This window comes from Camelina sativa, chromosome 16 (assembly GCF_030686135.1).
Source record: "Camelina sativa cultivar CO46 ecotype springtype chromosome 16, ASM3068613v1".
NCBI lineage: Eukaryota > Viridiplantae > Streptophyta > Magnoliopsida > Brassicales > Brassicaceae > Camelina > Camelina sativa.
Genome location: NC_141895.1, coordinates 27,966,397 through 27,993,711, shown reverse-complemented (window position 1 = coordinate 27,993,711; position 27,315 = coordinate 27,966,397). Strand labels below are relative to the sequence as shown.

The following is a 27,315-nucleotide window of genomic DNA, read 5'->3' as shown; positions in this document are numbered from 1 at the left end:
AATTAATTAATAGTAAAAGAGAGGCATCATAATTGATACATTGTGGTGGTTCTATTCTATGGTAGTATGCTGATCAAGAGAAAATTTCGTAAATTTAATTTGTTCCGCAACTTGATTATTATTATTTAATCATTTTCACTCAAAACATGTACGTTGTATATAAAAATTGGTTGATTGACAAAATGATCACGTTTCATCCACACATGCCAAAAAAACTGCCTTTTCTCGGCTTTCCATTCAAAACCGATGTCTACCCTTCACTGTAGATGCCTTAATGTTGAGCTACGGAGATTTTAGTTTGTTAAGAAATTATTGTTAGAAGCGGTCAAAAATCTGAGGATCTGACTTCTTCACACATGGAAAAAATGATTTGGCATTACTACAATTACCACAGGTTTCTTTCGCCTCGTTAAAGAAAAAGAAAAATTAGAGTAGCTTTTACGTAAGAATGATAAATAACCGGAATATTTATTTTGGAGACGGAAAGAATACAATACAGTTTTGTTTTTTTCACTGTTTCTTTAGTTGACTAAGATGCTTTTATTACCTTTAGCCGTACGATCGAAAAGATATGAGCCATTGATTGCAAATTTAATATATCCCAAAAACGGAAGCATAAGTTTTGAGAGAATATGCCAAATGTTTTAGTTAATTTGACCCCCACAATCAACGGCCATCGTTTATCAAGCAGAATAGAAAAGCAGCTTCTTTGATTGCATCAAATTAATAAGATTGCACTGCTAAATTCTTCTACTACAGTTTCGAAATCGAAAGTGAATAAAATAGGGAACTGTTTAGCAGTCAAGATAAAACTAGCTGACAAAATTATGTATTTTTCGCTATATTTATGTCAAGTTGACTTACTTTACGTACTTATACAACGTTCTTATCTATATTAATTATAGTCCATTGAATTTCTATTTATAGAATCTACCGGTGCAGGGATATATGAAATGATCGCGACAAATCAGTAATATAATATATGTCTAAGAAACCGTTTTCGGAGAATCTACGAGTGCAGGGTTATATGAAATGATTGCGTCAGTTTGTTATGAATTATTATGCATAGGTTATTTACTTATATAGGTGTGACAATGTATACCCTACCAATATATATTTCTTGATCATTTAAGTTATCTGATAAAAATGAATCAAGTAATCGAGGATTTGATAAGGTTGTTGGTTTCGTTCGGTTCTTATTTTAGTCAACGGGAAAATTTGACTGGTCTGTGAGATATGGAGCTGGGAGTCCATTAAATTAGTCGACCATGTATTGTATCCATTAACATCTCGAGTCCACGAAATCAGTCGACGATGTACATAGAGATATTGAATTATGGGCTTTACATATTTGGGCTTTATATGAAATACGAGAGGTTTTATGGGTTTAGTTCAAACAACTAATAAATGAATTATGGGCTTTACATATTGAGAAGATAACGCCCGTGGCCCACACACGCTCTATCCTTATTTTAGTCCCCCAGTACCCAAATTTTGAAAAGATTGAGGAGTTGTGCAAATTAGTTTTTAGTATTTATTAGACCAAGATTTAGTCGAAAACCATAAAAGGATAGAAAACAAAAGGAGAAAACATGTATAAATTATCCTCAACACATTGCTGACTGCTGGGAATTAGAAAGAGAGGGCAATTGTTTTCGTAAACCAAGAGAAAGCATAATTAGGAAATCTAAATTAGAATTGAAGCCAAGCCTAGAAAGCATCATTAGGAACTCTTTCTTTTATGAGAAAATTAAAGTGTGGATTAATAGGATTTAATTAGATACATGTTCTTGACTGATATATCGGTAGTGTTACACAAATCTATCAAATTTAGGTTTATTATGGGTTCCAACATAAAACTAAGGGACGATGCTATAACAAAGCAATGAATGAAATATCGACCTCTCGCGTCGACTAACAAGCCGAAGTTTCACACACTCCAGACTACACAGGGCCGTCTCTACCCCATAGCAGAGTAGGCAAATGCTATGGGTCCATCCCAAATATTAAAAAATTTATTTAAGTAAAAAGGTCCAATTTTTTCAAAAAAAAAAATTTATTAAAAGTTTTTAGGTTTTTTAAAAATTTGACAGAGGTCCCATATTTGTTTAAGACGGGGCTGAGACTACACCATAGTTATCATTTAGATGGGTTCCTGTAATTTTATTTTCTTTCATTTAAGTTCAATTCTCAAATTTAAAACACGTGGAATTATATATTCGTCTAAGTTTACACTTTAATTACTGCATCAGTGGAGAAAAAAAAAACTGTTGATAGGAATAGTAGTATGAAACTACGTATAATATAGTAATTTATTAGATGCACGTTCGTGCACTGACTTATCTTTTAGAATATTACAATGAATTCATCAGGAGAATAATTTTAGTCACCAGAAACCGAATTGTGCATGCACAGTCCTTTTTTGTTTTTGGTCGGCCATCTACCAAGACTACCATAAAGAAAATATAGTTCTTTTCAACAAAACAAAACAGACAAGTGACAAACAAAACGTAAAGCCAAATCGAAACCTATTATTCTACGAAAATAAATGTCAAAGAAAACGTGTAATTCACGGATGCGCACTGTTCCTCTGATGGCTAATCAGAGTATAACAACAGTATGTGGACACATATATATGAGTACAATTTTGATGGTAACGTATAATTAGAGATTTATGTCACCACCATTTGTAATTGAGTTCCACTTTGGTTTTACGTAATACGCAATGAAGTTTCTAGGATTTTTTTTTTTTTTTGGCAAAATAAATACTTTTTTTCATTGTTAGAGTTAATTGAGCCCTTATAATTAATAAAAATCACAACTATAAATGGAGCAAAACTGTGTATTAGCTACTTATTGTGCAGCCTTTTTTAACAACCAATGCTAAAAGACGAAGTACTAAGTTAGGAATAGAGAAGATGACGTGGGGGGGATATAGAAGAAAAGTAAAAAAAAATGAGCAAGAGAAGAATCAAAAGATTTTTGGGATTAGTCGTTGATTTTCACACTTGGTCATACAATTAAGTGGACATGGACAATGAAAACAAAAGCCAAAAGACCATTTCCAAAAAAGCAAGACGAACTAAGACTTGTAAATTATTAATATTAAACCGACAACACATGTTTAGACCATTACAAGTTCACGAACCCTTGAATCAATCGTACGGCCTATTTTGTTCCTTTAACTAAGTTCAATGCATCTCTCTCTAATGGACCTACTGCTTAACTAACCAAGAATACTAATAATTTTCACCATAATTTTTTTTTTTAATTTTATTGATGTCGACCAAAAAAAGAGTCGAACTTTTAGTGTCCACGAATAGTATTCGTTTTGATACTTTTATACAAACTGAAAAACTTTGAATATTATAGTGTACCGTTATTTTATAACAATATTCAAAAGCTACATTGTAATTATAATCACACGATATTGAATTTGTAAAAGGAAAATAAAATACTTAAATGAGAGTTAACAGTTATTTTAAAACGAATGAAAGTATGAAACATAATGTAAAATTGTAAAATATCGAAATTATATGCTTAGTTAACAAGTGAATGTTATAAAGACTTCGTATTTTTATACAAGAAGTGTATATGTAAGTAAGTATGTAACTCAAGTTCGAGCAAATGTGAATTGGTTCTATCGATAAAATATTCTTCATAAACTCCGGTCTAATCAAAAACGTACGGATATTATACCTTTTTGTTTCCTCCATCGATCATAGTATACCTTAAAATTATACTCCATTGGATGAGGATATTTAGGAAAAAAAAAACTTTAAAAGAGAGAGAAATAGATTTAGATATTATGACCGGAAGAAGACAGCCACCATGACAAAGAAGTAAACCAAAACCACTCGTGCGTTCGTGAGTGTGTGTATTTCCGCGTCAACGTGGTCAACGGTCAAAGAGGTCAAAGTCTTAAAAATACAGGAAAGGATGAATTGTGCTTTCTTTCGCTATGGCTTACGAACTACCACTACTTGGCCTTGTGTCTCTCTTCTCTTCTCTCTTAATGTTGATTTTTTTTTTGTCCACTTGTATATTTTTCATTTTCATGACTTCATCATCCGTGACGTCCAATTATTCCATCACCGACCTACAATTTCGATTTTCTTTATTTTTCGTCGGCAAGTCTTTTAGTTTTTGTCTGGACATCCATTCCCAAACAGGCAAACATGCATCGTGTTTGACAATGAATTCAATGTTTGATTATAAAAACCTACAAGTTATGAGTTTTTGTCTTTTGCAGGATATTAACAATGATGGTTTGTGACCAAATTGTTCGTTAGAGTGTTATAAGAACCAACCTATATTTCAGTCTCTTTCTTTTGGAATGAAGAAAGAAAAAAAACTACTATAAGCAGCCCTACTTTTCTACGAGTGTATTAGTCAGTAGAGAATGATTAAGATACCTTCTAAATATCGAAACTTAATCTACTTAACATGGTTGTAATTAGTACCAGTATATATAACGTTTGTTTTTGTTAATGATGTATATTACCTTTTCGATAGGGTTTTATAGATTATATTTAGACTTCCGCATACAACCAGATTTTATTATAGTTATTTAAACAAAATAGATTGAATTGAAAAAAATATCACTGTGTGTTTAAGTTGGCACTTCTATGATGAATGGTTTCGACAACGTAAGTTTTATACGCAGCTACTACAATTCTCCATATGTACAATTCTATCAGAAAGAATGGAGATCAAGATCAGATGAACGTACTGATCAAGCTCTACGAAGGAAAAAGAAGAAGAATACGATGATTATGATGATGAGATTTTAATCAAATTCTATTATTCACAATTTCTGCACTAGACAATGTATATATACATGAAAACATAGCTGGTACAATCCCGGTTTGTGTTAAGCTAACTTCTATAATAATATATGTCAGATATTATATAGGCTCGATTGTAAAATGAGATGTGAAAAGAATAATGATACATAATGTAATATGCATGAGAAAGTCCAAAATGATCGGCACATGAAGATTCCATATCTAGGTCAGTCAAGGTACGTTTTGAGATAATGGATTTAGGGTATATGCGTTTTTCTGTTATCTCCAAACCTAATAATCTGTATAACATTTTGGCATTCTCTTTAACGGTTTAATTGCAAAATAAGTGGAAAGAGGAAGTAGGAAACTGAGATTTGATAAATTTCGTCAGCCAAAATTGTCAAGTAGATTATGAAATCCCGAGGAGGCTTGACTTTAAAGAAAATATGAATACGTATGCTGCTGATCCAAAACCAAATAATTAAATTGATTTAGTTAAAAGTAATCGTAGAAACAAATTATCGTCCAATATATAGTGTGATGATTTATATGCTACAACCTTTTCCGAAAATAAAATTTATAAGCTATCACAAACATGGATCAACTTAACTATGATAACAAATGGTATAAAATCTAGCTAGTAAAATGCTTCAGTTTAGTATAAGTGTAATTGTTTGCCAAAAAAAAAAAGAAGTATAAGTGTAATTAAACATAATGTTTTTTAAAATGTGTAATTAAACATAGGATCTCATCAAATAGTATTTCTTTCTCAATATTAGTATTATTGTTTTTGTAATTGGTGTTATTAAAATAAATCCAAATTAACGAGGGAAGAATGGAATTAAGATTTTGACCCAAAAAAAAAAGAATGGAATTAAGATTTGATAAAGTTCGTCACATCGTCAATTTGTCTAGTGGTTTTTGAAAAGCCGTGTGGGCTTGACTTTGACCGAAACAAGGAGGCACACGTATACTTAATAATTTGGAAATACTCATCTTATTACTTTAACTGAAGAATCTCTCTCGTTAGAAGAATGAACATTATAAACCACGTTCCGCACACTCTATTATACTAGTATTAGTCTATATTACCTCCTAGTTGTCATTTTCTTTGAAACGTGCACTAATCATTCATTAAACTTTCTAATTAAGCACGCATTTTACTACATTTCATTATTATTATACATCTAACCAATCATTTTATTTTATTCCACATGTCGTTTGTAGTCCTTACTTTATGCATTAAGTTGTCTAAAAAGCGTTAATCTAAGTTTAGGAGATTCATATAATAATAACTAACATATTAAAGCAAACGTGGAAAAGAGTCATATTATTATTATATTTAGTAGACAACCACAACCTGATCACAAACCAAATGTTTTGTTTCATAAAGAAGAATGTCAACCTACTACTATCTAAAATAAAAATCAAGAAAAAGAGTTGCATCACATATGTATATATCGAGTAAACAAAAAAAACAAAGTAATTTGTTAACTATAAGAGATTGGACCAAATACGTGTGTGCATAAGGTAGACCTTAGAGAGACGAGTTTAGAGTCATTGTAATGACTAAAAGTAAAAGGAAAAAAAATATATGATAAGACCATTAGTTTATTGCATGAAAATGAAAAGCACATGCTCCTCTCCTCTCTCTCTTTCCACCCTGTTTCCTCTCTGAACACTCCATTATATATAGAATCAAAATATCTCATTCTTCCACAATCCCATAAGAGAAAGAAAAAAAAAGAAGAAGAACCCAAGATCGACTCTAACTACTCTCATCTTTCTTCCTCGGCTTACGGAACTCCCTCACATATATATCCACAAGAACCCAGATCGAAGACTCTTCCTACTTCCTATACATAACATATTATACATGGATCAGTACTCATCATCGTCTTTGGTCGATACTTCTTTAGATCTCACTATCGGCGTTACTCGTATGCGAGTTGAAGAAGATCCACCGGTATGCTTCTATCGTATTCTTCTTTTAATCTCCATTTCTTCAAAACAATAGACATCCATGGACATATTTATATATATATACTTTTTTGTTTGGTTTCGAAAATTAATATACCAACTCAAATATCTATAAAAAAATTCACTTGTATATCTACTGATCTACTTAAAGATAGATATTTTCATACACACGTTTGTTTGAGATATAATTGATGTATAAATGCATAATTTTAACAATTTTTTTTTTTGTTCATAATTCATGTGGTGGGCTCTTGAAATGTAATTGAAACGGTATATATCACAAATGATATGAACTTATCATCGTATGTCTAAAATTTGGTTACTAACTTTCATGCAATAATTTTAAAAATGATAGCAGACAAGTGCTTTGGTGGAAGAATTAAACCGAGTGAGTGCTGAGAACAAGAAGCTCTCGGAGATGCTAACTTTGATGTGTGACAACTACAACGTCTTGAGGAAGCAACTCGTGGAATATGAAAACAAGAGCAACATGACGGAGAGAGACCAAACCAGTCCTCCCAAGAAACGCAAATCTCCGACCAGAGATGACGCATTCAGTTCGGCGTTTATCGGTGGAGTGTCGGAAAGTAGCTCAACGGATCAAGATGAGTATCTGTGTAAGAAGCAGAGAGAAGAGACTGTTGTGAAGGAGAAAGTCTCACGGGTCTATTACAAGACCGAAGCTTCTGACACTACTCTTGTAAGCATACATGAAAACTTGGTATCTCTCTATCTTTAGAAACTTTAAACTTAATTATATGGTTTATTGATATTAGAAGTTGTTTTTTATAGGTTGTGAAAGATGGGTATCAATGGAGGAAATATGGACAGAAAGTGACTAGAGACAATCCATCTCCAAGAGCTTACTTCAAGTGTGCTTGTGCTCCAAGCTGTTCAGTCAAAAAGAAGGTACTGATATGAATTATGAATGGGAATATGTAACACAAATTGGTAGACATTGTAATCTGATTCTGATTCTATGTTTGTTTCTCTTCAGGTTCAGAGAAGTGTGGAGGATCAATCAGTGTTGGTTGCGACTTATGAGGGTGAACATAACCATCCAATGCCATCCCAGATAGAATCCAACAATAGCTTAAACCGCTACATCCCTCTTGGTGGTTCTCCTACAGAAGCTGCTGCAGCCAACAGAAGTAGTAGCTTGACCGCGCCGGTGACTACAGTAGATCTGACTGAATCCAAGAAAGTGACAAGCCCAACATCAAGAATCGATTTTCCAGAAGTTCAGAAACTTTTGGTAGAGCAAATGGCTTCTTCCTTGACAAAAGATCCTAACTTTACAGCAGCTTTAGCCGCAGCTGTTACCGGAAGATTGTATCAACAGAATCAAACCAAGAAATAGTTTAGTTTCAAATTCCGTTAGTGTTAATAGATTGAAAAATTTTCAAGAGAAAGAGAGAGAGAGTAGATTATAATCCATTGATACCGAAAATGTAACATGTAATCCTTTTCATACAATCTCCAATACATTCGGCTTAGAAACTCCTCCTAGCTTGACAACAAAAACATCTGTACAAATGCAAACACAGCACGATAGCTAAGCAGTACATTGTTAAACTATGCTCTCCTGGATTTTCTTTAATTACCAGTCTCGTCCTTTGTCATGCAATCATGGTGTCTGAAGCAGCAAGTGAGATGGTCGTTTGTGAGACCAGCTGTTTGCATGAACGAGTAAATAACCGTTGGACTGACACTGCGAAAGCCTCTGCGAACAAGGTCTTTGCTTATCAGTTCGGCTTTGGAAGTCTTCACAGGGACTTGTCGTGGGTACCGGAATTGGCTCTGAGTAGGTTTCTGGTTAACGAAGTTCCAAATGTACTTGTCAAATGATCCAAATTCAACTATTATCTGGATTTGAGAAAAAACAATCACAACAGTAAAGAAAAAAAGGTAATTTTGTTAAGAAACACAGAAACTATGATCAGGCTTATAAAATGATAAAATACCTTGCTAACTTGGTTTGCGTTCTCAAGGATTGACCGTAGCTTTAGCTCTGATAGTAACGCGGTGATAGGAATGTCAGGGGATGTTATCTTTTTATTAGGTAGTTCAGATATCGCAACTGGATCAAAGTCCATGAAAACTTCCCTGTTTATATATAGCAAAAGCATTTTGAGAATCGACCTCATAAGTAGTCTGAAGATATAACACCACAATAGCTTTGGTTTCTCTGTTACCTGAATAATTGTCTTTTGGAAAGTATGTCTTTCCAAGATAGTTCAGCAAGAGCACCAGACAGGCTTAATAACTCGAAAAGTTTCCTGCAAACAATTTCAACAAAAAAAGAGAGTGTATAATCACAAAGAGCATCTCCGAAATCAGTAAAACTATGTCAGTACAGAGAGAAACCATCACGTACTTGTCATCATGGACAGGAACTCCCCATTCTTCATCATGGAAAGCAATGTAACATTGGTCTTTTACAAGAAACAAAGAAAAAGTTTTATCTGTCAGTCATAGCAGAGGAAAAGAGTCGAGCCAAGACAAAGTTAAAAGCTTAAAGACTTGGCCTATCCCATCAGCTTAGAGAATGACAAACAAACTGATCTCTACAAATTCCTGTTTCTGTGGTCGTTGTTCAATAGAGATATGATCTGCCTAACCCCAAAGCATACTCAAAGATTTGGCTCTACGTTCAATAACTAACTCCCAAAGAAAGAGACTACAAATCTTTTAAACTCTACTTAAAACTCAGAATCGAGACTGACTCTTCAATTGCTTAACCGGTAAAGCCAAGCATCAATTGTTAACTGATACGCGGAGAATCGTATTCCAGAAAGATATTGAATTGATGAATCAGGAGAGATTGAAAAGGATGGTTACCAGATTTGGGAGTGATCCAAGCGCATCTTTTACGGCCGTCAGAGAAGCAATCACCACAAGGCTTCTCATCTCTCTCCTCAGTAAGATTCCTTGTCAGTGAAGAAGAGACAGACCCATTTCGGCGGCGCAAAGCCCTCTTCCCGCTAGAAGTAGACGCCATACTCAACGGCGACGACTCGCAAGAAGACGACGCGTCAGAAGAATACGAAGCGGACATCGAGATACCATTCCGTCTGAGAATTGAAGGGCTTAGTAGAGGCGAGCATTGAGGCATCTTCTTCGTCGGACTTGGAGACGACGCTGTAAAGTTTGGGTTTTTTTTAGTTTTGTCAGCCACTTGCTTCTTCACCGGCTTAGACAACGGTTTCTGCTGCAGCTTGTTACCGGCGGGACCAAGAACTGATCGGAATTCTCCTCGGTCGGATGAATCCACAGAACGAACTCGCGGTGGAGCTGACATTGACCTAAAAGTCTCCGATTGCCCTTTTTCAACCACTAGAATGGTATGCACTGGATCACAAAACCCAAAAGAAGTGTGTGCAATTCCCTAAATAAAATCTGAAACCAGTTCCAAGAGATTACTACACCAATTTCGATAAAAACTAGAAATAAAGGAGGAGCTGCTTGCATTTAAACAAAACTAACTTAAATGAAGTCTTCACCTAAAAAAGTTTTCCCCAATTCTTCTAGCGAAATCAAGACAGAGCCCCAAGTTTGTTTTTATCACTACTAGGAAGGATCACGGGAATGAGTCAGGCTTTACTACAACATTCATAAGAAAGTGAAAGGGAGACAAACAAACAAAAGATAGTGATGAAAAAAATATCCTTTTCTTTTTTTTTTTTTTTTTTTTTCTGACTTCGGAGAAGCAAAGATAAAGGGGATGACTTTTCCGATCGAGAACGAAAGGAATCGAATTGAAGGAGGAGAGGGTAAGAACTAAAGAAGAGTACGACGGAAGAGAATTTGTCATTAGCCAATCACTCTTTCACACGTCATCGTTTGGTTTCTCCGCTTTAGGTACCCTGTTTACCCGACCCGAAAACAAACGGGTCGAATCTTCTGTTGTTAGGCTGCACCTAATTTAGCCTAGTCTAGTCTAGTATATATGTAGTGTGTGTTTCAACTTTCAACATTCAATAGATCGCGGATGCAAACAATGGGTCTTAAAAATAAAGTCTACTCTTTCAAAAACCCGATAAAGCCAAAAAAAAAAAATATATATATATATATATAGGTTTGAGATCAGTATAAACTAAAAAGGAAAAAAATAGTTGGTTGCTTATAATGATCATTGATTAGTATAGAGACAGATTAGGAATGTTTTTTTGTCTTGTATCAATCCACCATGCCAAAGACAAACAAACAAAAGGCCGTCGAAAGAATAAACAAAACTTCTTCTTTCGTTCCTACTCGAGTGTGTCTCCCGACATTTCGTATCTTTTTTTGTTTTTATATATATATTTCTTCTAGTTTTTGAACTATTCCCTGTATTTTGTATTTATTTCAGATGCTTCCTACACATCGAAATTATAACCAAATTGCTCCTTCAAGTTGAGTTCTGTTAATCATATATACATGTTGCCTTCAGTTTTTGTTTATTACATATGTGGTATCCACTGTCGCATATGCAAAAGAGACGAATTGTGTGTAATTTGTTGCCTCACAGATGGTAAACTGACAGATTATTATCAACATTTAGAGGCTGCAGCCTGCTAATTAAAAAAGGAAGGTCATCATTGCTTATCTCATAGTTGCTTGGTTCAACAATTCTATAGATTACCAAAAACAGGAGAAAAGGTAGGAAGAGTGTAAAATCAGTTTGCTTACAAAAAGAGAAGACAAGACTCATAAAAGAAATCAAACTAGACCTGAGTTTGGGAAGTTGAGCTTCTTTTCTAACTAGTGGATTAATTATTATGGTGCGGAATCAGGAGACGGATTTGGCGCGAGCATTTGGATCCTCCTTTGATTCCAGAAACATCATGAAAACGTAACCGAGAGACCAGAGGAGAATGTATTGGAATGGAACCCAAGAGAGGCATGCCACTAGAGACATGACACTCCCAACATACTGCGGATCTCTAATAACACCAAATGGGAACTCTGTCACCCAAGGTATGCTCTTCCCGAATCGAACACCGTAATAAGTTCCAGCTTCACCCAACAGTTGATATACCCTGCAAAGATTGTGACCTTTTTCAGTTAACAAGACTTGACAAGAAGGAGAGCTCAGTAACAGACCATACAACAATGTGCGCCTATATGCTATATCAAACATCAACAGATCAACTTCACCTAGCTGTCAAAGATGTGACCTTTTAAGTACAACTTTTTTACAAGCCTAAACCAGATTCGATGGTTGAAACTTGAAAAAGAACAAAACTTTAACAACCAGTAAAGATTAGACCGCGGAGAAGTGAGGCATTACACAATGGGGAATCAAGCTAACTAATGGGGTTGGGGTTGACTAAATAAAAGATTCCTAATTTCATCGATCTAACGAATTCGATTTCGACTTAACAAAGAGAGTTGCTGAAGATTGTACCTGAAGTTGAGAAACTGGCCAAAGGCCATTAGGGGCCAGAAGTAGAACGGAGGCGGCCAGGAGAGAGAAGCAACGGAGAAGAGAGAGAGGAGTTGGGCAGCTTTGAGGACGTGAGATACACGCGCCATCATCGTCGATGGGTCTCTTCCTCGGCCGCAGAGATTGACCCATGACTGAGGATTCGTCCACAGCCACCAGTAGAACGGAAATGGCAATAGAACTCCGATCCCGGCCACTATTCCCATTTCTTCGCCTTACGTTTGTTTCGTTTCCGACAAAATCTGAGTCTCGTTGGTTTAACTTGAAACAACTCATATTGGGTGGGTCTCTTAGTAGGCCTCAATATCTGTTTTGGCCCAATTCATTGTCACAGTCATTTACTCTTGAGGCCTATTTAGAGAGTCAGATTTTTTTTTTAAAAATTAGTTTCTTGGTAAAATAGTAATATTCTTGTGAACATATATACATTCTTTCGCATAAATAATGAATAAGATTTTGTTATTCTAAAATTAAAAGTAACATTAATTTTAATTTTGGTTCAATAAATAAATATTGAGAGTACTTAGTCAGAAGTTCCACGTTTTTTAACTAACTTCTGAACAAAAAGCTTTCCCTATTCTTCTTATTGCATATAAGAGTTGGTTGAAAAAACAAAACACACTGTGGTAGTTAAATATAAGATGTGAACAAAAGACTTTATCAGACTTGGAAATATAGTGAAGGTTTATCTTGTTTATGCGCATCACCTATATTTAGAAAATCGTTTTTTTCTAAAGAGGCGTGTGTTTTTTAAATCATTAATTAGTAGTTATATTACGTAGCTGTACGTTACATTAAAGAAGAAAGAAAAATCATTTAGAAATACAAAAAAAAAAAAAGAAAAATCATGTAGAAATACAAAAAGGCAAAAAAGGAGAGAGCACAAAGGAAGGGACTCTTGTGATATGATAGAAATATAAGGCAGTCCGAATAACGCATTCTTATCCTTGATAGAACTTTTCCTTCTTTTTTTTTTGTTGGTTGTCCAAATATATAATCCAAAGAACAGTCATATTGCAAGCGTTCTAGAAATTGAGATTTTAGTGCATTTTTGTGGATAATAAATTGGTATAACTATTTTATTGTTCCACCACTCCACTACCTTATTGTGAATTTTTGGATAATTATAGTATTAGTCTTTAAAATAAAACATTTTATGGAAAATATCATTTCCCACCGACAGGTTTTTTAAAGAGCAAAAATATTTATGAATTAGTAACGTCTATTTTTCTGTTGCAAAGAAACAGTTAAATATAACTACATATATATGTGCTGTCGATTAAATAGTAGTAGACGAGTAGTACATTGGCTTCACGCTGAGGATATACATTAGTTCTTTAGAGGTAGTTGTCGTTTGGATATTGAATTAGGTCTGAAGTGCTTATCGGACTTTATTACAGTACGACGTCGTTTTTCACTACAGTTAAGACACAATCTAAAAGATATCACTAGCCAGCCCAATGAGATAGAGCCAACGACCAATGATCGGAAGGGACAAAGAAAAATCGAGAAAAATGAATCATAAATAAATGTAATATGTGGTTTTGTTGGCAAAAAATGATATTAATCAATATTTTTTCTGTATGTGTCAATTTTTGTTTGTCTCACTGGTTGTTCATAGGATGTTTTATGTTCCTTGTGCTTTCTTTGTCAAATGATATTTTAAATTCATAATCCACCAATATTCAGAACACTCAAAGTTCTCAATTATATGAACTTGACATTTGTCCTTTTCTAAATTCGGTTGTTTATCAATTAGGTATTTCAAATGTTATGTCATGTCATTATCTAATAATTTATATATATGATAGCATCTAATGAAGGGCCATTAGCAGTCTTAATTACCGTCCTATATGATAACAAACCAATTCAAATAAAGTTCTTTCTATGATGAATATATAGGAATAAATCCATGAAAAATAAATACTATCTGAATATACGTGGCCTTAAATCTTAACTCTTAGAAGTAGTAGTATTCCTCTATATGTCTATATTATAAATCACTGAATAACTACAATTATTTAGCGTAAAGAACCGCCGGCCGCCATATGCACTAACTACACATATGCCTCGATTAACTTTACATCATTTTCCCCACATAAGTTGCTGTACAACTTTAGTCTCTGGGGAATTTATACCTGATTTAAATTTTAGTTAAACACTACTCACGTAGTTTAGTTTTGCATATCTTGTTTTGGAGAGACTAATCTAATTTATGAGGGGCGGCCTGTGAATTGTAATCGTATGGACCTTTTTGTGAATTAATGGACAAACATATATATAAGAAACTAGCTACTTTAGTCGGCTCTCCGCTCTCACATGATCGACGTGCTTGATCATACTAATTTCGTTCCAAAACATATAAATAAACGATTGGATCATCTTTTTTTCGAAATCATTCGATTAATTGGTATATTTTTGGTCCATCATACATTGCATGTCTTACTCTTGATCACACAGTTGTAATTAAAGTCACATTTTTCCTACCTTTGTGTTTCGACAAACCAAAAAGTACCCGACCAACCGGTTTACGGAAAGCATTATATATTGTGATGATTTTTCTTTCATAAACTTAAATGTGATGATTATTATTGTACCAAATTAAAAACAATACATTCAAAGATTTTTAATATAATAAAAAGGTTCCCATAAACTTTGCAAAGGCGTCTCTATATATACATGACATCACGAAATAATCACAACTTATAACCACCAATAATAAATCAAAACCCCTCTCTCCATCAGACTTTTTTTTTTTTTTTTGGTGTTGTTGTCCAAATTAAAGACGCCCCACTTACATATTTTTTTCTTCGTCGCAACACTTGTATATTACATGTCGAGTAAAATAGCGGCCTCGGCGGCAGTTGCGGCTGCGGTGGTGGTGAGAGAATACGATGAGGAGAGCGACAAGTGTGACGTGGAAGAGATGGAACGAAAATGTGATGAAACCGGGAATCATCATGGCAAACCGGTTCTGGTCTCTGATCTATTGGGCGATCCGGTTCGTCGCGTTCGTCATTTTCCCTCTCACACTATGCTGGTAATTCATAACTATACGTACTCTCTGTAAACAAATATAACTCTTCATGAATTTGCACATTCACTATTTATAGGTGAGTCATTGTTTATTTATTTATTAATCTTGCATGCAGTTTTCCTTTCGCGAGAGACTGTATAGTTATATATGGGATTTGATTTTTTTTTTTTTGTGATATGGAAATTTCATGATGATGTGATTGAAATGAAAATTGGGAGGAGGTGTGTAGGTAGCAGAGTACGGAGATGGAAGAAAGATGGTAGGAGTTGTAAGAGGATGTGTTAAAACTGTGACTAGAGGCGGCAACTCTATCTTTGTCAAACTCGCTTATGTTCTTGGTCTTCGTGTTTCACCTTCCCATCGGTAATTTCTTTCCTTTTTTACACAAGATTAATCATTATTCGTGATTAATATGGTTTGTGGACTAAATTAGTTTGATGTCAAAAAGGTCCCTCTCATACTTTTTTCACAATAATCATGGACGAGTAATTAGCCATTACCGTTATCTATAATGATCATATTAATTAACGTGACGAGGACAACAAATTTGTTCACAAGTATTTTTCGCTATTTGAAGTCATTAATTGTTTTTATAAATCTAAAATATTAAAATATAGAATTTACGTGTCCATTCCATGTTTAGTTGTTTACCCGTTTCCTTATTTTCCTTTCCACGTATATATAAGAGAATTTAATTTTCTATTCATGAATTTCGAAATAGAAAACCCACTTAGCTTAAAAGCAATAACATCATTTTAAACATATTCATTTACTATATCGTATATATGAGAATATATGTTTTGCTTTTACAAAATTCGAATTCCATTCCATTTTTTTAAATAAAAATTAAAGAAAAAGTAGATTGATTGATTCCAAGAATCAGTTAATTAGGTATTCAAAAATAAGAAATTGCCCTTTGTTGACACTTGTATCCACCCCAATTCATCCTTCCTCTTCTCTCCAAAAAAAAAAAAAATTCATCCTTCCTCTCGCATATTTTATATTCTCAAAATTAAACTAATCCCCTTTCTACAAATTAAATCAGATCTATTAAGATTTCTTTAAAGTATGAATGATCATTGCACTAATATATAGTTAACTTTTAAATATGATCTGTTGAGCAGGAACTTAGGCATAGGAACGAAATTGGTGCGAGCACTTGAAGAATGGTTCAAGCAACAAGGCGCAACCTACGCGTACATGGCGACTGATTATATTAATGAGCCTTCCATTAACTTGTTCACCAAAAAATGTTCCTATGTCAAATTCCGTACACCGACGATGTTGGTCCAGCCGGTTCACGCCCATACCAAACCGATCGGTTCAGATATCACAATCCTTCGATTAACTCCCGAAACCGCCGAATCAATCTACACTCGAATCTTCAAAGACTCAGAATTCTTCCCTCGTGACATCGATGCAATTTTAACCAGCCGCAACAGCTTAGGAACGTTTCTAGCCGTGCCAAACGAAAAACACGGTCTCAAATCAAACAGCGAAGCTAATTTTGCGATATTAAGCGTTTGGAGCACCAAAGATGTATTCAGGCTGCAAATGAAAGGCGTATCTCGGTTAACTCACGCGGTTTGCTCCGGTTTGAGATTTCTCGATTCTTGTATGCCATGGATGAAATTACCTTCGTTCCCTAACGTGTTCGACAAGTTTTGGGTTTATTTCATGTATGGCATGCACATGGAAGGCAAAGACGGTCCACGTCTAATGAGAAGTTTATGCTCTTTTGTGCATAACATTGGGAGATACGACGGAGGATGTGGAGCTCTAGCGGCAGAGCTTAGCCCATCAGACGCGGTGGCTTTAGCCGTACCTCATTGGAAACGGCTTTCATGGGCCCAAGATCTCTGGTGTCTCAAGAAACTCTCCGGTGAACCTGACCCGTCCGATTGGACTAACTCGACATCTTCTTCTTCTTCTTCTTCCTCCGTGATTTTTGTTGATCCTCGTGATATCTAATCAATGCTCCAAAAATATTTAACTTTACTGTACATAAAGATGATTATAAAAATAAAAATAAAACATTTATGTGACTCTTCTTTACATGTTTAAGACTGCTCTGAAGTTTTAGGTATAAGAGAATAATAGTGTAAGTACTTATCTGAATTCCTCTGTATCAAGGAGGCAGCTATGATCGGATCATAAATCCGCTTCCAAAACACCTGCAAGACGAAGAAACTTACTTAGGGAACAAAACAAAAGAAATTCAGAGACGCTTTAGGAAGAAGAATAACAGAAGGGAGAGAGGGACACATGAAACTCAACTGATATCATCAGTTATACTAACCTGACAGTCGGCTTAGATCCATCATTGTTGCAGTTGTCATACTTCAAGTAATCAATTCCCTGAAATTTGATCCCAAGTATTGTTACTCACTGTCTGCAAATCAGGTAAGTGACCAGTTTATGAGATGAAAAAGAATGTGAGAACGTACCCATTCTGCTAACGTATTGGCATCATGCTCCTCATGGCCTAAAGAACCTGGCATGGTTTTGCTGCAAGTGTATACATGCAAGTAAAATACCTATAAATAAACCAAAACAATTATAAGGACAAATGTGTATGCATGTTAGCACCAGGAAAAGTGTAAAATTCATTCCTCTAACCACTGAAGTTCTGCAGTTTACCTGGCATCTGAGTAAATCCCGAGCATAAACTGCCCTTGCTGTGAATATAAAACCGCAAGCGCTATAATACCAGAAGGGAAAGTTGACTTCTCTCGCACCAGACTTCCCTGGAAAACAGATTTGAAGATAACATCCAGCAAAACTGCAGAACAAGTAAGGAATCACAAACAAGTGTTTAATACCATGTTGTCACAAGCAATTTCAGCCCAGCAATCATCTGAGGAACAAAATCGAGATTTCAGTAGTGTGAAGAACAGTATAAACTCATAAATCAAATAAAACTGTTATATCATATTACCTTGGCGTCATCAAACTTAAGCAGAGTAATAACCAAAAGATGCTCCACAATGGCATAAAGATGGTATTTTGTAGAAACCTGAAGAAACAAAATGATAACATGTTAGGATGTTAAGACATGGAAATCTCAAGATCATTTTATGGAAGCAAAACGTGGTCACTTACTTGGGAATCTTGGTTACTGCTCAACGCTCATGTAAGGGGAGCAAGTCCAACTCCAAAGGGAACTCGACACATGTTTGGGCATCTGCTTTATAGTATGTAACAACATTAGAAAAGAGAAAAAACGTACTCAGTTGCTGTTCGAAGTAGCTCATAATCCATGTCTGACAAAAGAGCATATACTGATTATTAAAAAAATCACAAACAAATGAGAATGAAATGAACATATGAAGAAAGGTTACTGGCGAGTTACCTGTTACTGCTGTATGAGGTTTATCCTCCATTCAGTCTTTTCCAATAATCATGTTGGCTCCATAAGCAATCTGCAAATTGAAAACATCATCAGAATACTTAAAAAACCATAATTCACAAGACATATCTTAAGATAAAGTTTCAATCAAAGATCTGAAGTATGCTCTGCACCTCAAAACAAATAATTGGTTGCCAAAATCAGACGGATACCTGCAAAGACAAAACAAAGCACAGTTGTGTTACAAAAAAATGAGAATGAAATGAAAAGATGAATAATGGTTACTGTTGAGTTACCTGTGAGACATTTGGCAAGTTGTGTAGCTATAAGTGGACTTGCCAACACAAGCTGTTCCGCAAACAGGTATGACAAGAGGCACTTGAGAAAAGATGATCGAACAAGACAAAAACATATGAAGCGAATTACTTTGTCATCATGTTGTAATGATTAATGTACTGAGTCTTCCCCAATAACCACGTCGGTCCATAAGCAAGCTGCAGAATGAAATCATCATTAGAATACTAAAAAAACATAATTCACAAGACATATCTTAAGATAAAATTTCAATAAAAAATCTGAAGTATGCTCTGAACCTTAAAACAAATGATTGGTTGCCAAAATCAGACAAAAAAGATCCATCAAATAAAACCATCACCAGCCGATCAGTGATGGAATGACTACGAGAGTGTCAAAAAGAAGAGAGAACGTACCTTTGGGAAGACTTGGTCTAAGAACTTTAAGGCAAAACTAGAATTCCAAACAGCAGAACCACGAACAATGATGTCCCTACAACAATAAAATTCCCAGTTAAGCAAATTGCAAACTGTTTTTAAATTCAATATGAAGAGAAACACTGATCATTATGAAATCTCAAAGCTACACAAGGAACAAATAATAACACAAAATCAGACATAAGTGAAGGATGATACGAAATAAACCTGGAGTGGAGGTGTTCTTCTTCTTCTTCTTGGACGTTGGCTCATGGAATGGTGTCATTCATGGAAATTAGTTGTACATGGTCTCTACCTTGCTTGAATGATGATGATCTCCTTTATCTAATTCACAAAATAATTAAACCTTAAAATTGTAATTCAAACCAATGATGATGTAAACATCCGCCAAAGGATGTACACATCATCACAGGATATTCTCGCAATCGTTCTTCAGAGGCCTCCTGTGGGATATGAAACAAAAGAACCGTGAGAACAGATGAATAGCCCTAGAAAAGAGAAAATAACGAAAGCCAAGATAAAGAGGAGAACTCACGAACCAGCTGTTGTCCTAGTAAACTGATAAAAAGGAAGAAGTTGTCAAGTATCAGTTAAGATATATTACTTGTACAGACGCACAGATGCAATAGTTAAGGGAATAAAGTAAAATTACACAAAGAAGGACAAGAAAACAAACAAACAAACCTTGGATAGTGGACGAAATCTCCTTCAAGATAGGGGCCATTGCTTGGCTGGCTCTTGAACCTGCACGAGAGAGAGAACAAAATCATCAGGTGAAAGTCAATGGAGAAGAGAGATAACAAACCATGACCGAGTAATTGGACCATAGATAGATACTCCAGAATAAACCGTGGCTTTGAGTTCGAAGCTCCAAGAATTCTAATTCTCCTACAGAAACATATTAAAAGAAAAATCTCAGTCGCATTAATTATGATCTAAATTGTAACAAAAACCCGACAGTGTAACGTAACGCTTACCTGTTGAGGTAGATGGTGGCAGATAAAAATAAGGGAGTAAATGTAAAAATTACACAAAGAAGCACAAGAGTACACAACAAGCAAACCTTGGATCGTGGCAGAATCTCCTTCAAGATAGGGGACATTGCTTGGCTGGCTCAGAACCTGAGAGAGAGAACAAATTGAAAAAACGTGAGAAGCCAGAATCTGTCGTTTTGTATGGTAAAAGTAATTATAGCCAAAGGGCATGATGCAAAATATGATAAGATCAAACTATAGACACATAATCATACTCAAAACCTAAATTTCAAATTATATCTCGTCATGATCACAATTACCAAATTATTTAATCAGATGCTATATAGTTACACAAGATGGTGGCAGATAAAAATAAGGGAGTAAATTTAAAATTACCTGCATTGTCTCCATAAGATCTACAGGAGGCAAACATCTCGACCGGCATTTCAGTATTTAAACTCCTCAGATCCGATACAATAATGCTGGAAGTTTTTGTATATAAAGTTAAAAGATATATATAGTAAGAGCAAAACACAACTTACCTTCTCTTTTGATAGACTGTGGGAACAGCAGTAGAAGCACTCACCTCCAAAACCCGACAAAGTGGACCACCATTAAGCAACGTTTTCATGCAAGCTAGGCCATTCAAAGTCCCATCCTGTAATGCATCAAAACAGAGAATGCGTAAGATCCACTAAAGTTGATTTCTTTCATCTATAAAAAGAGATGAATGCATCTAAGAGCTACATTTTTTTTACCTCCACACCAGCAGCGAGCACAGATCCCTTTGGATTGAACGCAAGAGACAACTGTTGTCCTCCAACATCTTTTTAACTCTTTAAATATATTCATCCGACTCTTATTATCCTCTCGTGGGCTCTCCTGGCAAATGCATAAGATCTGCTGCACAACACTTAAGTAGGTCAAGCAATGACTCAGATAAGAAGAAAAAAAAACGTTGCCACTTGCAGCTTGTCCCGAGAGAGTGAGAGTTGCTGTCATGTGGACAGAGCAAGGTCCTCCGATCCACACTTGCAAAACGACACTGGCTTGCACCATATCTCTAATTCATCAAAGATTCAGAGAGTTGGAAGACAACAGAGTTATATAAAATATAATGAAATAATCTAACATGTGGTGAATGTTACTTACACAGATGGTGAAGCAGGAGGATTACGAAGAACACGAACTTGTTGAGGTATGTTATGAGACTTTCCAATTTTCTTCAAAACCATCTCGGATCTGCTTCTGCACAATTTAAGAATTTAGAAGAAACGTCAGATAGATAGAAAGAGAGCTCCTACCTAGTCTTAGCTAAGAAGTTAAATATCACAAAAATTTGTATACCTTGGTCGGAGTTGAAGATGAGATTAGTTGTGGAGAGAAACGCCAATGGTCACAACAACAATAAGGTCCAAGAGATTACCTGAAGATGTAGCGCAGAGAAGACAAAAATGATTATCAAAGTTCAAGACCATCACCAACCGATCAAAGCATCCTCCTCCACAATCTAAAATATATAATAGCGCGAAGAAAAGTTAAAATCGCATGAACACAATATATAAAAAAAAAGGCCTTGAACGATTCAAATTAAGAAACCAAACCCTAGAAGAAAAATCAACATGAATTAGAGTGACAACGATCAGTCAAATCCATCACCGATCAATCATAGCATCCTCCACAAATCTAAACCAACAAAACAAAAACGGCAAGTTAATAACATGTAATTAAAAAAAAACCACCGAACCAGAGATGGGTTTAATTAGAAGAAGGAACCTGTGAGAACGTGCCTGAAGATATAGCAGCATGGAGAAAATTACGCCATGATCAGATCATAATTGCGTTCCAAAACACCTGCAAAAACAAAGAAAGAAACGTAAGGAACAGAACAAAAAACGAAAGTAAAAGATGTATTAAGAGGAAGAAACAAAAATCGAAAGTAAAAGATGTATTAAGAGGAAGCGTTTCCATCAAAGCCTGTCAAAGAGGCTTCAGGTTCTTGATGCTGCATGGGATATATAATAAAGGGAGACTGTCAAACAGGCAACAGGGAGTAACGACAGATCAAAGAAATCCTTCAAGATATAATGAGACATGACAGCAAGAAGAACGTCATCTGGAAAACAACACAAGAAACAGAGGACCAACAACTAGCCAAAATTAAATGAAACAACCGATAGGCAAAAAAGGTGTATAGATGTAAAGTAACCTGAAAGTTGAACTCAGAAATCAAACGCACTCTCCCACACAGGAACCTTAGTTCCTCGTTATCTGCATCAAAGAGAGAAAGAAGTTTTTTCACTTATATAGAAAGAAATTAAGAAAAAGGGGTTAAGAGAAAGAACACTACCTGACTAAGAGTGTCAAAAGAAGAGAGTGTACCTTTGGGAGACTTGGTCTAAGACCTTCAAGGCAAACCAAGAATTCCAACCAGCATAATCACGAACAATGATGTCAGCTTGTAAAATATCTGCAATAAAAACACACACATAAAGGCACAAACTTTATCATATCAGTCCCTCCGGTGCCTCCACGATCTGCATCAAAGAGATATAGATTCATTAAAAAGACATTGAATAGAAATAATAGTTAAAAAGGGACAAATTTTAAGAACAAACTCGTGTAGGGGATAATCTGTGGATCATCGATCTCTCATCTGAATGTCGTGTACACAGCAAGAACGTCATCTGGGGAATAAACACAAGAAACAGAGGAGCAACAATTAGCCAATATTAAATTTTTTAAAAAATGCAAAAAAGGAAGAACACTACCTGAAGAGGTAGCGCAGAGAAGACAACGATCCATCAAAAACCATCACCCACAGAGCAAAGCATCCTCCACAATCTACAATAACAGATCCAAGAGTTAAAAAATAAAATCAGATGAAACATAATAATAAGATCAAAAGTATAGACTTTGAGAGAAGATGATCGAACAAGACAAAAACCTGTCGCAGGTCTGTGTTACTTTGTCATCAAGTTAAACATGATAAGACAGAAGGGCGAGCCGTGGCATACACATCTTAATCGCGTACATAGGAATTAAGAATTTATGAAAATCAAATCGTAGTAATGCGTGAAAATTCAGAAGCTGGGGTCGGGAGCGATGATGATCGGATCATAAATTCGATATCAAAACAGTACCTGCAAAAGACGAATAGGAAACTTACTTAGTTAGTACGAGAACCAAAACAAAAACATTAGGAGTTTAACCAATCATAAACAAGACTGCATAGAATAAATAACTAAAAAATATAAAATTAGTCTTAAAAATTATCTAGAAAATTGAAAACATCTTATATTATGAAACAAGCAAAAAACTCTAAAACATTTTATATTAAGTAACGGATGGAGTATTAACATTAAGAGAAAAGCCCAAGTACAACATTAAAAAAGACAGCCCAAACACTCTAGACCACGTGATAATGATAAGTTTGTGGGACACGTGTATATACTCTCCACAATCTCTGGACTAAAATCTAATATATCCTTGCAATCAAACTTCTATTCTCATATCCCCTTCGATAATAACAAACATATATATATATTTTTTTTTAATCAAAAATATGGTTAAAGACAAAAAACCCTAATATCCTTTTGTTATTTACAGATCCAACCACCTTATACCCACCCAAAACCACAAAATTCGGACAATCCACTTAAAATCGGATCTCCTCTTTAACAACCAACTTTTCGAATTCCTTCATTCACGAAATCCCCTCTCCCTCGATCAAATCCCGCTTAATTATTCTTCTCCCTCAAGTGCAACTAAGGATAACTTGATTCTGGGTAAGTTGAAATCGGTTGGTGTTTCTCGAATTTGGGTTATTTGTTTTTCAAAATCGGTAATATGGGTTTCGATTTTCGGTAATTTGGTTTTCAATTTTGGGGTTTCGTCGATATCTTTTATGAATTGGAGTGAAGTGGAAGTTGAAATCGGTTGTTTTTTTTTGTGTGCAAGAGTCGTAATGGTTCGTACAAAGAACCCAAGCTATGTGGAAAAATCGAATCCCCCAGCAGATCTCGAAAAAGAAGGAAATCGTGGGGATGAAGCTGAACGTGATTCCGATAAGACGAACTCAATTGAGAAGTCAAATGATAAGGATTCATCGGTATGTATCTTCTCTATATTGTATAACCGTTCGAATAAGAATTCGTTCTAAAAAGTATAACTGTATAACTTAGGAAAACTTAGAAAAAGTATAACTTAGAAAAACTTTGTATAACTAGATATGTGTCTTGCAGGGATCTGAGGATGAATGCGACGTAATGCAACCTCTGAATATGTACTTCGATTACTCCCAGTATACGAAGCCTTTCAAGATGTCTGGAAAGTGTTTTATTTCAGAGACGGTAAACTTATTAGGCGGTCATCTTAAAGAAGAGGAGTTAGATTGGTTTTTAGGGCACCCACAGTTCAAGCATTTCTTCCATATGCTTAAGGATTCGAATCATAAGTTGATGGGTTTGTGGATGTTGTTGCTTCACACGGTGTAAGAAGGGGACGGGACCTTCCGTTGTCGTAAGGACTCCTATTATAACAAGGCAGAAAAACTCGAAAAAGCATGTGAACCTTTATGAGTCAGTATGTGAACTTTTATGAGTCAATATGTGAACTCTTTGGTTGTTTTTATGGTTTTTGTTAAGTACTGGGAATGTTTAACTAGGTACAACTCTCTTTTTTTAAGTACAATTCTTTTTTTTAAGTACAACTCTATGTTTTTAGGTACAACTTGGTTGGAATGTTAAAGTAAGTACAACTATGTTTTTAAGTACAACACTCAGTTTGCATCAAAATTTATGTTGTGTGTTTAAGCAGACAAAATAACACACAAGAACAAGACAAATTACCGGCAATCGGCAAATGGAACCACACAAACGATCCTTAGTTGTACCATTACAAAGAACAAGTTTTACTTAGTTGTACCATTACAAAGAACAAGTTTTACTTAGTTGTACTATTACAAAGTACTACGTAGTTGTACCATCTTCCAAGAACAAGTTCTACTTAGTCGTACCATCTTCCGAGACATACCACAAGAAAACATCCAAAAAAAACGAGAAAACATATTTTCTTAATTTTCTTTATATCTCTGCTCCTATCCATCTTCAGCTGTCTATATTAGATTTCAAGATTTGAGATGACCCAGAAATCGCAAAAACCCAGAAATCGAAAACCCAGAGAGAGGAATCGAAAACCCAGAAATCGAAAACCCAAAAAACCCAGAGAGAGGAAATTTTGTTTTTGTTTTTGGACCCAGAAATCGCAAGAGAGAGGGAGAGGGGAGAGAATTCGCTCCAATTTAATTTTTCAAAAATTAAAATTTTGTTTGACACATAAAAAACACGTGTAGTCGCCAATTTAAACACGTGTAGCCGCCAATTTATACATGTGTAGCCGCCAAAATGCACTAGTTGTTCCAAGTTTTCAGATTGTACCGATCTTGACAAGTTGTACAATTCCGAATTTTTTATTGTAATTAGTTATACCATGTCAAAACCCAATAATTTTAGTTGCACACATGGTTTATGGTTAATTGAGATACATTTACACATGTTCATGCGATCATATGTTTGAAAACATAATTTTCTAAACTTTTGTAATTATATGTGGTTTACAACGACAAAGTAACCCTTAAAGTATAAGGTGTTTCATGATAAACTTTGAATATGATGAAAATTGTTATGACAATTCTTTCTTTCAATTAGTAATGTATATTTAATATTTTTGTTGTTAATTATTTATACAATTGTCATATTTATTTTTATTTGAAAATTTATAAATAATAATATAGTTATTTTGTTTTTTTTAATTATCAATTTTTAATTATAAAAGTTTAATTACAATTTTTAATTATAAATAATAATATAATTATTTTTGGCAACTAACCTAAGGAAGATAATCACAATTTAACTGAAATAAGTTTTCCCTTAAAGATAAGCAAACATGTCTATCAAGATAATCCACAAAAAACAAACACACACAAATGACAATAGTTGTACCGAGGGAAAAATAAGTTTTACTAAGTTCTCCAAATAAGAAACTAAGTCCGAGAACCCTCACTATCAAACCAGCTCCTACTCGAATTTTTCTTTTTCTTCCTGCGTCCATGTTCTCCGGCTGATGGAATCCTTTTTGTTGGTTTTCTTCCTCTTTTTGTGACATAAAAATTAGGAAGAACAATCTTAGCACGTACATCGTCACAGACCGTCCTCGAATACCCCAAGGCCCACTGCTCCATCCCCCTGATTTATTTCAACATCATTCACGACTTCCACATGCAAAACTTGGAATTGATCTGGATTCATTTCCAAATAACACATCAGATCATCATCATCACGTATGTGTATCGGTCTCTTAGGATGCACTGATTCGGGAACGTAACTCAATTTTAGCTCAGTCATAGTTTCATCAACCTTTGCCTTTCTGCATATTTTCTGAACCAATGCAGAATAACTGACCTCTTCAATAGATATCTCCATTCTAAGAGATTGATGAACTTTTTCTCTTGAAATCCATCTTAGTTCATTTTCCCTTGTTGCATAATATCCCCCGTAATCAAAAACGATGATTATCCGACGATTATTATTCATTGTGCCTGAAATAAAATAAAAAACTCACATTGGAACCTCTGTCGTGTAAATAGTATTACCAAGTTGTACCAAACTTGTGCTAGTTGTACCCGTCTAAGTTGTACCAAACTATTACCAGTTGTACCAAATACTAGCTAGCGATTGTACCTGTATTAGTTATACCTAGTCTACCAGTTGTACTACATCGACTCCACAAAATCACTATTTATTTCGGAATATTTTTACGATTCAGTTCGAATGAAGTGTTAGAATCCACTTAGTATGCGACCCATTTCGACACTAATACAAATGAGAATAAATTGAATGAGCATTCAAGGTATATACCCTAATTGCTTTAGGATGAACCTCAACAACACAAGAACTCTAATTGCATTGGTAAATAAATGTAAGAATATCACCTGAATCTTTTGCTTTGCTTTGTTGTTTGCTTCAATCC

The 27,315-nt window shown here is 35.0% G+C and overlaps 5 protein-coding genes across 58 annotated transcripts; 2 read left to right on the top strand and 3 right to left on the bottom strand.

The window, feature by feature from the left end:
* Positions 1–6,388: 6,388 nt before the first annotated feature.
* Positions 6,389–8,267, top strand: LOC104752429 (putative WRKY transcription factor 40). Of its 2 annotated transcripts, none has more exons than XM_010474563.3 (4): positions 6,389–6,753; positions 7,126–7,467; positions 7,560–7,676; positions 7,765–8,267. In XM_010474563.3, the coding sequence occupies exons 1-4, from the start codon at positions 6,664–6,666 to the stop codon at positions 8,125–8,127; spliced, it is 912 nt and encodes a 303-aa protein (XP_010472865.1). In that variant the 5' UTR covers positions 6,389–6,663; the 3' UTR covers positions 8,128–8,267. The 2 variants fall into 2 exon arrangements, with proteins under 2 accessions (XP_010472865.1, XP_019093443.1); XM_019237898.2 differs by having other exon boundaries at positions 6,501–6,753; positions 7,123–7,467.
* Positions 8,186–10,797, bottom strand: LOC104752430 (uncharacterized). Of its 3 annotated transcripts, XM_087491477.1 has the most exons (7): positions 10,271–10,797; positions 9,609–10,166; positions 9,145–9,202; positions 8,963–9,046; positions 8,732–8,873; positions 8,372–8,633; positions 8,186–8,294 (listed from the first exon to the last, which is right to left on the bottom strand). In XM_087491477.1, the coding sequence occupies exons 2-7, from the start codon at positions 10,066–10,068 to the stop codon at positions 8,236–8,238; spliced, it is 1,065 nt and encodes a 354-aa protein (XP_087347603.1). In that variant the 5' UTR covers positions 10,069–10,166; positions 10,271–10,797; the 3' UTR covers positions 8,186–8,235. The 3 variants fall into 3 exon arrangements, with proteins under 3 accessions (XP_087347603.1, XP_010472866.3, XP_087347604.1); XM_010474564.3 differs by having other exon boundaries at positions 9,609–10,689; XM_087491478.1 differs by having other exon boundaries at positions 8,186–8,633; positions 9,609–10,689.
* Positions 10,798–11,327: 530 nt separating this feature from the next.
* Positions 11,328–12,591, bottom strand: LOC104752428 (phosphatidyl-N-methylethanolamine N-methyltransferase). The gene is made up of 2 exons (XM_010474562.3): positions 12,157–12,591; positions 11,328–11,788 (listed from the first exon to the last, which is right to left on the bottom strand). Exons 1-2 carry the CDS (start codon positions 12,399–12,401, stop codon positions 11,539–11,541), a joined length of 495 nt encoding a protein of 164 aa, XP_010472864.2. The 5' UTR covers positions 12,402–12,591; the 3' UTR covers positions 11,328–11,538.
* A 2,178-nt stretch (positions 12,592–14,769) lies between these two features.
* On the top strand, positions 14,770–17,279 carry LOC104752426 (putative N-acetyltransferase HLS1). Of its 2 annotated transcripts, none has more exons than XM_010474556.3 (3): positions 14,770–15,235; positions 15,462–15,595; positions 16,357–17,279. In XM_010474556.3, the coding sequence occupies exons 1-3, from the start codon at positions 15,029–15,031 to the stop codon at positions 17,201–17,203; spliced, it is 1,188 nt and encodes a 395-aa protein (XP_010472858.1). In that variant the 5' UTR covers positions 14,770–15,028; the 3' UTR covers positions 17,204–17,279. The 2 variants fall into 2 exon arrangements, with proteins under 2 accessions (XP_010472858.1, XP_087347008.1); XM_087490882.1 differs by having other exon boundaries at positions 15,011–15,308.
* LOC104752425 (alpha-galactosidase 1-like) lies at positions 16,289–23,619 on the bottom strand. 50 transcript variants are annotated; one of them, XM_087490935.1, is made up of 29 exons: positions 23,234–23,614; positions 23,058–23,130; positions 22,905–22,973; positions 22,669–22,823; positions 22,496–22,557; positions 22,063–22,140; positions 21,891–21,972; positions 21,634–21,796; positions 21,439–21,534; positions 21,045–21,349; positions 20,873–20,944; positions 20,683–20,768; positions 20,376–20,433; positions 20,137–20,200; positions 19,997–20,056; positions 19,848–19,870; positions 19,520–19,755; positions 19,292–19,367; positions 18,878–19,075; positions 18,755–18,793; positions 18,585–18,654; positions 18,335–18,416; positions 18,171–18,248; positions 18,055–18,089; positions 17,873–17,979; positions 17,680–17,769; positions 17,532–17,590; positions 16,869–17,406; positions 16,289–16,780 (listed from the first exon to the last, which is right to left on the bottom strand). In XM_087490935.1, the coding sequence occupies exons 12-17, from the start codon at positions 20,695–20,697 to the stop codon at positions 19,745–19,747; spliced, it is 231 nt and encodes a 76-aa protein (XP_087347061.1). In that variant the 5' UTR covers positions 20,698–20,768; positions 20,873–20,944; positions 21,045–21,349; positions 21,439–21,534; positions 21,634–21,796; positions 21,891–21,972; positions 22,063–22,140; positions 22,496–22,557; positions 22,669–22,823; positions 22,905–22,973; positions 23,058–23,130; positions 23,234–23,614; the 3' UTR covers positions 16,289–16,780; positions 16,869–17,406; positions 17,532–17,590; positions 17,680–17,769; positions 17,873–17,979; positions 18,055–18,089; positions 18,171–18,248; positions 18,335–18,416; positions 18,585–18,654; positions 18,755–18,793; positions 18,878–19,075; positions 19,292–19,367; positions 19,520–19,744. The 50 variants fall into 45 exon arrangements, with proteins under 50 accessions (XP_087347061.1, XP_087347039.1, XP_087347033.1 ...); XM_087490913.1 differs by having other exon boundaries at positions 18,335–18,495; positions 19,852–19,870; XM_087490907.1 differs by having other exon boundaries at positions 19,852–19,870.
* Positions 23,620–27,315: the final 3,696 nt, after the last annotated feature.